This window comes from Suricata suricatta, chromosome 10 (genome assembly GCF_006229205.1).
Source record: "Suricata suricatta isolate VVHF042 chromosome 10, meerkat_22Aug2017_6uvM2_HiC, whole genome shotgun sequence".
Classification (NCBI taxonomy): domain Eukaryota; kingdom Metazoa; phylum Chordata; class Mammalia; order Carnivora; family Herpestidae; genus Suricata; species Suricata suricatta.
The window spans coordinates 93,090,195-93,102,058 of NC_043709.1; the positions used below are offsets into that span (position 1 = coordinate 93,090,195).

At 39.7% G+C, this 11,864-nt stretch overlaps 1 protein-coding gene across 1 annotated transcript in view; it reads right to left on the reverse strand.

The window, feature by feature from the left end:
• Nucleotides 1-8,267: 8,267 nt before the first annotated feature.
• Nucleotides 8,268-11,864, reverse strand: part of CREBL2 (cAMP responsive element binding protein like 2) — a 24,681-nt gene continuing 21,084 nt past the window's right edge. The window contains exon 4 of the mRNA XM_029953798.1: nt 8,268-10,619. Within this exon, the coding sequence (XP_029809658.1) occupies nt 10,615-10,619 (5 nt within the window). The 3' untranslated portion in view covers nt 8,268-10,614. The remainder of the gene's footprint in view (nt 10,620-11,864) is intronic.

Below are 11,864 nucleotides of genomic sequence, written 5' to 3' on the forward strand. Positions count from 1 at the left end.
TATATATATATATATATATATATATATATATATATATATATATATATATATATATATATATATAAAGTTTGTGTACTTATTTATTTATTTATTTTGAGAGCGAGAGGAGCGCACACAGCAAGGATGGGACAGAGAGGGAGGGAGAGAGAGAATCTCAAGCAGGCTTTGTGCTGTCAGTGCAGAGCCTGACACAGAGCTCAACTCAGGAACCGTGAGATCATTACCTGAGCTGAAATCAAGAGTAAGATGCTTAACCAACTGAGCCACTCAGATTCCCCCCAGTCCAGCATTCTTTTAACTTCACCATTCTGCTTCATTTATTGGAGAAAAAATTCTTCACTGTGTGCAGAAATCTACGAAGAAAATAAGCAACCCCCCCCCTGTTAGTTAACCTGCTAATTCATCTGGAACAGACAACCTTGGTGTGCTCTAATTAGAAAACAAGGGAAACAAACCTACTTTGTCTAAGTGTTTTGCAGAATGACCGCTTGATGGCACTGTGGCTAGTAGGCAGAGCCCACCAGCTCTTCATGATGCCTGTCACATGGGCAGTTTCTGAGAGGTCCAGGTCTCCTAGCAACAAGTTAGGGAAAATTGTTGAGCACAAGAAGCAGCTGTAGATTAACATCAATCAGTGTGTTCAAAAGACGGAGCATCTAAACATTTGGAGGAAACTCCAAAATAATTAATACTCTTTACAGACATGAAATCACTAGTCAAAATATTATTTTAAATCCATTTTACAAATGGTATCATGTTCACAAAACCCCGTCAGACACCAAACTGGGGGCAGTGCCACCCACACTTACCAGGACCTCTTTCTGGCTTTTCTGTTCCCTTTACCATTCGACTCTGAGAACTCATGGCCCTTTTCACAGCAGTGCAATCTAGACTTTCCATAAAAGCAAATGTTCCTATGCTCCTGGTGAGTAGGTAGTTAAGTTCATTTTAGGTTGAATTCATTTTAGGGCCCTCTCATTTCCCTCGGAGCAAGAGAAATTAAATTTTTTGATGCCCTATAATCTGGGTCATTCTGAACTTTTTGCTCGACCAAACAAAGCTCTGTATTTTTTTTTTTTTTTCAGAAGAAGCCTCTTTAAAAGATTGCTTTTAAAAACTCCCCATCAGCCCTGCGTTATACAATTACATCTATACAATTAGGATTCACCTATAATTTGAAGAATGTGTGATTGTAGTTCTGCAGGAAAATGAGTCCCAAAAAGTCCTCGTCTCTGCAGTGAGGGATGCCTGTTTGTGTGGTTCCAGGATTATACTATAGGTCTGGAAGCTTGAGACTATAGTCTGGTTTTCAGCAGGCAGTCAGTAAAGTAGTTCTGGGTATTTGCCCGCAACAGCTAAGTACAGATTAGAAGTCTTCTAAGGGAAAAAAAAATTTTTTTTTAATCTGTAATCTAAGCTGTAGCTGTAACATTCCCTGGTTTCCCTTTAAGTGTTCAAGGATTCTGGTTCTGGCAGTCTGCCACATTTGTTTTAAGTTTTATTTATTTGTTTTGGGAGAGAGAGAAAGAGAGAGCACAAGTGGAGGAGGGGCAGAGATAGAGAGAGGGAGACAATCACGAGCAGGCTTCACACTGTCATTGCAGAGCTTGATGCGGAGCTCAAACTCATGAACCATGAGACCATGACCTGAGCCAAAACCAAGAGTTGGAAGCTTAACCGACTGACCCACCCAGGCACTCCTCTAAGGAAATTTTGAATGAATTCTCTTTATTCTGCTTCCCTGACATATCTTCCAAAGAAGAGTCTTTAAGAAGACTATTCTAGGAGCACCTGGGTGGCTCAGTCGCTAAACATCCAACTTCAGCTCAGGTCATGATCTCACAATTCACGGGTTTGAACCCTGTGTTGGGCTCTGGGCTGACAGCTCAGAGCCTGGAGCCTGCTTCAGATTCTGTGTCTCCCTCTCTCTCTCTCCTCCTCCTCTGCTCATGCTCTGTCTCTCTCTGTCTCTCAGTGATAAAACATTAATTTTTTCAAAAGAAGAGAGTGTGCGAGATAAGGGCATGGCCCAGATGCCTGGACAACAGAAAAGTAGACGCAGGAGTGGTATGGTAGAGATAGCAGGTGGCACAATAGCTGAGAAGAATAGACATACTCCGTCCATCAGTCTAGATTCATGTATACTTCCTGGCTATCTGATTCCCCAGGCAGATGTATTCTACTTAAAAGACCCTTTGAAAACAAGTGGAAATTGGCACAACATCCAGCGATATATCCAGCCAGCAAAGTTTTCCTTAGTCATAAACGGGATGATGGCTGCTCTCAAGGGCTCAGAAGTCAACTTCTGTGTCGAAGTTCAGGTTCTGCTCACCACCTGTTTAACCCAGCAAATTATTCTCAAACCACAGCTTCTCCATTTTTAAAATGGGGAACATAGTGGTGCCACCTGTACTAGAGTTCTCTAGAACCCTAATAACAGAACTAATAGGATGTAGTTAGGTGATAGCTAGCTAGCTAGATGATAATACTTGGAGGAAGTGTCTCAAGCCTTTGTGGGGACTGACAAGCCTGAAATGTGTAGGGCAGACAGGCAGGCAGGCTGGCATTGCAGTTTCTGAAATCTATGGGACGGGCCAGCAGGCAGGATTTGATGTTGTAGTCTTGAGGCAGAATTGCTTCTTCCCTGGGAAACCTCATTTTTGTTCATAAGGCCTTTAACTGATTCGATAAGGCCCACCATATTCTCAAGGATAATCTTTATTTAAAGTCAACCAATTGTAGATGTTAACTACATCTACAAAATAACGTTCACAACTTCTAGATTAATATTTGATTAAATGGCACGGTATATAGCTAGCTAAATTGAGATGGGAGACTAGCCATCACACCACCTTATAGAATTGTTGCAGTACTAAAATGAGCCTGAATCTATATAAATCATTCAGTATATTACTGAACACATGTGAAGCCCTTAATAAAGGTTTTCTGATGCTTAGTTTACTTGAGTCACTGCTAACCCAGTGAATTTTTCCATCTTTCAAGTTACTTGGCACCTATTGCCATGTGTAACATTAGTAAAAATGGGTTTTTAATGTTACTGTCAAATTGCAGCATTGTTTTCCTTCTGTGTTTGTTTTTTTTTTTAAGTTCAGCTATGATTTTACAGACTTCAGGCAGAAGGAACAATTGGAAGCAGGACCTTGAAGGGAAGGGACATAGGTGGTAGAGCTACTTCACTATTCACCCCAAAGGAAATTTTTCCCCCTTAAAACATTTAAGCAGGACTGGTCCAGGGGCACCTGGGTGGCTTAGTCGGTAAGCATCTGACTCTTGATTTCAGCTCAGGTCATGATCTCATGGTTCCTGAGATCAAGCCCAGTGTCTGGCTCCACACTGACTGGCTCCACAGCACAGAGTGTGCTTGGGATTCCCTCTCTCCCTTGCTGTCTGTCCCTCCCCCACCTGCGTGCTCTCTCATTCTCAGAATAAAGAAATAAAACTTAAAAAAATAATTTCAAAAAAGGAGGAATGGTCCAAAACAGGATCCACAAAATATTTGAGGAAGTAGACTTTTATTGTCACTCTTCTGTTGGGATTTCCAATTTATACAGAAGAGAAAACTAATGGGCGGGGGGAGGGGAATCAATTTTGACTGTTAATTTATTCATTCTAGTAGAATATGCAAAACTAGTGAAGACCCAAGTCACTCTTGGCCATAGTTAATCATAGACAACTATGTAGCTAAAACAGGTAACAGCTGTATATTTTCAGTTAAACCATATAAATTATACTATAACTAGAAATCAATGAAATTTCATTGAAAGCAAATTTCAATGATATCAAATGAACACGAAGTGAAGGTATTAAAAAAAAACTCAGTACCTGGGGAGTTGGAGGGGAAACACAATGAACAGTCGAAGATTCAAACTTAGGAACACAAATATCATAAGCAACAATTAAGTTTATTTTAAAGAAAAATTTAAACAGAATGGTTTATGGCTTTTTAATTTTCTTTTCTTTTTTTTGTTAAGAAAAGATATATGGCTTTAATGTTGGGGATGTTTATGAGAGGATTACACCAAGGGTGGAAGCCAACCTGCTGAGAATATAGAGCAGAAGGAAATATTGTCTTTAATGACTTTAAATGTCTTTACTGACACGGTCAGGCCACTGTAGACTGTACTCTCCTTATTGTTTATACCAATTTCAGTTGGGTATTTACTTGAAACTGAAAGGCTCTCCTAACAGATTTCCTGTTCTCATCCTATATAGATTATCCAGTGATGTGAAGATGGCTCATGTATGTTGCACGAGTCAATTTTTAAATTTTCAAAAGTGTTTGTTGCTGGCTGACAACCTAGTAGCAGGAAATCAATCATGGCGGGAGTATTTCCACCCCGGAAATGGGTAAATACTACAAATCGGACCTCCCCCAGTCAACAGTCAGTTGTTAAACATCTATCAGGACACAACTGGCTACTTCTCTTTACTCAACAAAAACGTTCCTAAAAAGCCATCTTACTCAGAATGCAGTTGTACACATTATACTTGTAGAGAGATTCTAGTTTCATTTTGTCTTGTAACAAACAAATGAGCACATTTCAGCTGGATGGTTTTCTGTCACCCCCAGGTGTGGAATGATTTGGTTAATGATCTGTGAAACATTTATCTCACCCAAGGAGTGCTAATGGAAAGGAACTCCATGAGGACTCCTTTGTATTTGAAAAAGAACCTTCTCCCACTTCTCGCTTCTAGTAGCTCTGGCTTGGGTACCTACTGTGTTGTCCTCTAAATGAGTCAGCATCTCCAGAGCCCGGATGTGCTGTGTTTGTGTGCTTCTGATTTGTACTCAAGACTCCTTTCCCTGCCAGGGCTGCCTCTCTTCACTCCGCCCCACTCCAGGAAGAAAGATGCTAGTGTAGCTCTGTTTAAAGACACGGCGCTCTCGCTGGCTGCTGCTAGCTAGAGTTCCTACTCTGCCTCCCTGAAAAGGCTCAAGGGCGTATGGGTTTTACTTTTTCTGTCTGTGGTGGTAAAAACACGGGACTACAATCACAAGGGAAGAGGCACTGCCAACTTTTATTTTGTATTTGACGTCAGTGTGAATGCCTTCTTCTGGGAGAAAGCTTGGCCATCGTTTTTTTGGCTTTCTTCCTTCCTTCCTGTTTCAATGCTTTTTCTTCTCTTTTGGTGGCAGTTGGGGCTCAGGGTTGCCTTGGCCTGAGGTTTGAGGGTATTATTATTAGCCATAAATCCTATTCCTTCTTGTCTTGTGGTGCTGGGAGGCATGGCCTTCATTCCACTGAAGTGGTACAATCCAAACGTCAATGTGGGCCTGGGATGGCCATTTAGCTTGTTTGGTTCTGAACTATCCATGTCTGCCCAGTGTATGCATAGTTGTCATTTTCAGCCTGCTAACTTGATTCCGTGTTGGGCTTGGGGCTGTGAACTGCTATCCAGGCATTGCTTTCCTTCTTGGCAAAGGGGCACTGAGGCACAGCAGGTTTGGAATGGGTTCTGTTGGACCACAGGAAATGTTGCCTGCTCAAATATGGATCTTATTGGAATCAAAATGGCCTGCAAGCCAAAGCTCACCACCCAACTCCAGCCCAGCCCCAGCCAATGAGTGTTTGGGGACCTGTCACAGCACAATAGGTGAATTAGTCTGTCCACTTTCACCCTAGGGTCCCTTTAAGAATTCAGTTGATTTACCTCTTAGTCATTTCTAGAGTGCGGCTGGGAATCTCTCTGCAATGCTTAATAGTTTCTAAGTCACAACTATCATCTGTCTTGTGAAGTACAGTTGACCTTTGAAGAATGCAGGAGATAGTGGTGTTAGCATGCCACAAAGTCAAAACCCCACATATAACATTTGACTCCCCCAAAACTTAATTGCTAATAGCCTACTGTTGACAGGAAACCTTACTGATAACATAAAGTCAACACATATTTTGCATATGTATTATATTCTCTATTCTTGCAATAAAGTAAGCTATAAGAAAAAGTTAAGAAAATCATAAGAAAAATAAGTGCTGTGCTGTATTGAAAAAGATATGTCTGCCATAGTTCAAGCCTGTGTTGTTCAAGGGTCAAAGGAAATCTGAATTTGATAAGGATCTCTCCAAGCTGCCTACCTACTTACGAAAAGAGCCCTTCTAGCTCCATGGATCTTCTAGTCCTATATTTTCAAGGCTTCCAATATGCCTGGTCAGGCCATTTTAGCTTATACCAGACCTTTTTCAGTGGTGTGCTGGAAGCCAAGTCTGGTGGGGGCCATGGGGTGGGGATCCTTGATTTGTAGCACTTACTGATTTCTATGTGTCAATACTCCCATCATTGCCAATTAAAAGCTACTAAGTTTGGGGCACCTGGGTGACTCCGTCAGTTAAGCGTCCAACTTCAGCTCAGGTCATGATCTCAAGCTTCATGAGTTTGAGCCCTGCAAGGTCGAGCTCCACATCGGGCTCTGTGCTGACTGCTCTGAGCCTGGAGCCTACTTCGGATTCTGTCTCCCTCTCTCTCTGCCCCTCCCTTGCTTGCACTCTGTCTCTGTGTCTCTCTCAAAAATAAACATTAAAAACAAAAAAGAACTGTTAAAAAAAAAAAAGCTACTAAGTTGATGTCATTCAGTGTGGAGTTGAGAAGAGATGCACACAAGTGGCTTTCTCGGGGGAGCCAGCCATGAGCCAGCTGCAGCACAGCACTGTTTTTTGCATTTTTAAAAAGGCACCCTCTGGGTAGAGGAATTAAGAAAGGTTAACGCCCCCCCCACCTGCCCCCATTTAGGTCATATTAGAAAATAGTACGTCTCTGGGCAGACCTATGCAAAAGATGCCCTGGTGAGCGGATAGCAGGTGCCCTTTCCTCTGCACATGGCCTGTTGCAGGTAATGTGAGCTAGACATTAGGTCCATTCACTTCCTCAACTGGGTGCCTTTGTGCAGTTCACAATCGGCCCAACCGTATATGGCAGTCTTGGCTCTGACTCAGGACTACTCTATAGTTAATTAAAATGGATAGAATAAGGGAAAAGAGAACCAAGTTACCTAGCAGTTTGAAAACCTCCTTTATGCAGATTATAGGACTATTACTAGTTAGAACACTAATTGTTCTGAAAATTGGTTTAATTAATAGATAGCTATTATTGCTAAAAATGCCTTCCAACTATACCATTTCAGGGATAGACACTATGCAATGTGATACCTATAACCCTACATGTTTAAATTCCAGCTCATTAAATATATCTTCTGTGATTTAAATCCTTATAATAGTCAAATGCAGACATAGGCTAATATTTTAAATTTAATGAAGTTCTCTACTACTTACAAAGCAGTTTCTCCTAACTCCTATTTAGCCTGCCAAGTACCCCGTGGAAGTTACCCTCCCCCTTGTATACAGATAAGGAAAAAGGCTGAGAGATCAAAGAATTCAAGGTGACTCCAAAAATGGATCCAAGACCAGTGCTTCTGCCTAAATCTCACTCTTTCTACTGCTCTATGCTTACACAAACATACTACAGAATACGTGAAACAGACCACGAGATTTCTCTGGTGAAGATATTTTATTTTTCATAAAAATATAATTGTACAATGCTCTTCAGAGAAAGAAAATACCCTCAATGCCCCCCCAATACCATGTGGATTAATAATCTTCCTCTCTTTCAAAACTAAATATGTAATTGATAATATGCAACTGATTTCCTGTGAAACATAGCATTTATGTTTTAAAATTTTCTTTGCCTTTATTTTAACTAAAGATAAGTCCAGTTTAAACCTATGCTTTTTGTAATGAGCCAAATCAACTCTATCATAATTCAAAAATGATGAAATAAAATGCTAAATGGTGATGCTGATAAATACTGTCAATTAGCTGATAAACAGTGATATGAATTTGCTGCAGTAAGACAGATTCTGGTTTAGATATGACAGACAGGTTATAGATGAAATAGAAAAAAAAATTAAGAATGTCAACTATATCTTAAAACTTGACCTGGTCAAATTTATTCCATATTATATTCCGTTGCTCTAATATATGGCAGGTCTATGCGAAGTTAATGACAGACTATGACTGGTCTAAATACACAAATATATACTTTCCCCCTTACCTTCCTTTCTTTGGGAAAAAAAAAATTACTCTATTCCAGGAGCAAAGAGAATAAATAGTGCTGATCCAGAGGGACCGAGCTCAATGATTCTCTCCCCCTCTTCTGTTCTCTCTCAGCCTGCATGTTGTCATTACAGAAAGTGAGAGATGCTAGGATTTCAGTATTGCTGCTTCTTAACTGGAATGGGAAAAGAAATGCTCCAGTTGCTTTAATCAGTGACATTTATTAACATGCTTCAAGTGGCCAAAGCGTGCAGCCAGCGCAATACCCAAAGCAATCAAAACATTCCTTTTTAAGACCAAGGAACTTTGTCTTGGTATGATCTACTTTCAAGTACCAAAAAGATAGGTTTAGGAATAAACTCAAATACGTTGTAATTTACTTTCGTCCAAAATTACACATCCTCTACCTTGAGGACAAAGTCACTGCTCTTGTAAAGATACTGAGGGTGGGGGTAGAGGGTAGCTTAAATGACCCTATACTTTCAAATTACAACCGGAGAAGAAATACTTCAAGCACAATGGAGACATTCCATTGAAGAGCCACATTCATTTTGGAATGTTTGCTTTGAAAACAACTCTTCTGGGGAATTCAAAAGGTACTGAACAAAAAGCAACACATAGTAAATCTTGGGTTGTTTTGCAAAATAAAAATATACATTTGAGTAGACCAGAAGGCAAAACCATACCCATTACAATCTGAACACTATATTTAAAACACTTAAACTCTGAAGTTCTGAATATTAACAATCCTCAATCTATCTATATTTGTGATCCTAAAAAGACATTAAATACTCTTAAACCCCCAATCCTTCAAAACACAGAGAGACCCAACAAGTTGGGCTAGTGGTATATCAGTAGTCACACAGGACTAGACTAGATCTGAGTTTGCAACCTACACAGGAGATCTTCAGGAACTCAGGCTAAGGGGAAGCACTTTATTCAAAACATGGCCTAAGGGAAGAGGGGAGAGTACCTTGTAATCTGAAACTCTGTGGTCCATCTCTTGTTCCACCTCACAGTCTAGACTATGATGCCTCCTTTTAAACTGACATTTCCTAACAAAACGTACTGTTTAGAAGCCAAATATTTGCTTCACTAGAGCAAAGAATAATTATAATTTAGCAACGGAGACACAATTCCTGATTTAACTACGGGAAATAGAAGAAAGAGTGATAAGGTATCTCAGTGGAGAAACTGAAAGATTCCTAGTCTATTTGCATGTAAAATATTATGAGCTTGATTCCTCAGCCGCCATGTGTTGGGGAGTCAGGAAGAAGGTCAATGCAGCTGCACCGGGAGCTGGGAAGAACTACTCTGCCCTTCTGTGCCTCCCGCCGGGCCTGGGACAACTCTAGCTCAGTGCTTCATTCCAGAGTGCAGACGCGGTCAGGGCTGATCCAGAGGCACAGGCACACCTACACTGTGTTTCTTCCCAGCTCAGAACACATTCATCAGAAGCTCATGTCAAGGGAGAAACTAAATGTTCTGGTTATGCCTACAGCCATTAGATCTACTAGCAATTTCTCCCTCATTTTGTTCCAGATCTCTTGAGGCAGAAACTCGATCTCAGCAGCTAAATTGCATCCTATTTTCTTTAGAAAAAAGTGTCTGAGTTAGTTGACTACACAAGGAAATGTGTGTGAACATTCACTCCTACCCTCCCCACATACATATATAGACATACAATAGAAACACGTACATTTATACATACATATATACTCTAGGTTGTCAAGATGATGTATGCTGATGAAATGCCTAAAAAGTTACTTCTTGCCTAAAAAGAAAATGTGACTAATTATTCTCCAAGTATGGATTAGGCCCTAGCAAACTTTTATAAATATAGTTCGAGAAGACAGCAACAAAAGTTTTAAATAGAGGCTGTCTTGAGGGCTTTCCTGACAGATTTGGTTAACACATACACCATTTAAAACAGGCATATCATTATGGATTATAAAAATAGAACTGTATATATTTGTTAATATATATTCACAGCTTATGCTGGAATGGCTCACAGGAGAAATCATGGTTCATGCAGAAAATAAACATTACTCAAGTAAATATAAACAAATAAGATTAGGTCCATTAAGGTTGAGAACTTAGGAATCAGCCCATTTGGTTTCTATTTGTAGGGCAATCAAAAACATAAAAGAAGGTGACACCTAAATGCACATACACAGACAATGACATGAAATACGTGGAAAGAATATAAATTAACCAATAAAGCAATGTGGAGTTAAGGTGCAAAATTACAATCTTCACCCACTTCTCTCTACTCCTGTGTTTTCAAGCATTACAACATGTTAACTGCCACCGGTGGCAATATCAACCAGAACAGGTATGAATGTTTATAAATTTTCTACGTGTTGAAAGTTAAAGCAAAATCCTTTGGGATCTTTGATCACACATTTTGGTAGAAACTGCAGATGTACAGAGATGACTGCTGAGCAGTAGGTAGCAAATGGAGCTAAGAAGTACAATCTTGCCCATTTATCCTCCATAGGAATCAGAATATTGGCTTCAATCGGTGACTCATCATTTTATATAATCTTCACCCTAAAAAATAAATCATGGTTACCAATGTAAGAATGTTTGTAAGTCAATGAAGTTTGTTTAATCTGTTTTAAAATGCATGAATTTTTTGTTTGTTTAGTGTCTACAGAAAGGCTTTTTAAAAATACAGACTCAAGAAAACTGAGCTCGTTTGGCTTTTTTTCATTAATTCAATTTAGATTAAAACAAATGTTAACCTCATGTAATAAGAGCTATCAAAAACCAAACCCTTCAATTTTACAAAAATATTTTAAAAGATGAAAAATTTACAGCATTTTCTTATAACTGTTTCAAGCACTCCCAAAGCAATCACAATGAAGAAGAAACTAATCCATAACATCTTCATTATAAAATCTTTACAGTCTCTTCAACACATGGTGCTGAAACAACTGGATATTCATATGCAAAAGAATTAAGTTGGACCTCCCTCATACCATATAGAAAAATTAACTCAAAATGGATCAGTGACACAAAATATAAGCGCTAAAACATAGGGTTAAGTCTTTGGATTTGGCAATGGATTGTTACATATGACACCCAAAGCATGGACAATGAAAGAAAAAATAGATAAACTGGGCTTCATCAAAATTTTAATGTTTTGTGCACCAAAGGACACTATCAAGAATGTGGGAAGGGGCACATGGGTGGCTCAGTCAGTTAAATGTCTGACTCTTGATTTCGGCTCAAGTCTTGATCTCATGGTTCATGAGATTGAGCCCCTCATCAGGCTCTGCACTGACCGTGCAGAGTCTGCTTGGGATTCTCTCTCTTATAATAAATAAATAAACTTTAAAAAAAAGTGAAAAAAAAACAATGTACAGAATGAGATAAGGTCTAGAATCTGGAAAATATAAACTCTTATAACTCAACAACAAAATGAAAAACAACTCAATTAAAATTTGGGCAAGGAACTCAAGACATTTCTTCAAAGAGGATATACAAATGGCCAACAGGCACAGGAAGAGATGCTAAACATCATTAGTCTTTCGGGAAATGACAATCAAAACCACAATCAGATACTACTTCACATCCTAGGAAGGCTATGGTATTTTTTTTTTGTTTTATTTATTTTTGATACTGAGAGAGACAGAGCATGAGAGGGGGAGGGGCAGAGAGAGAAGGAGACACAGAACTGGAAGCAGGCTCCAGGCTCTGAGCTAGCTGTCAGCACAGAGCCCGATGCGGGGCTCGAACCCACGAACGTGAGATCTGACCTGAGCCGAAGCCGGAGGCTTAACCGACTGAGCC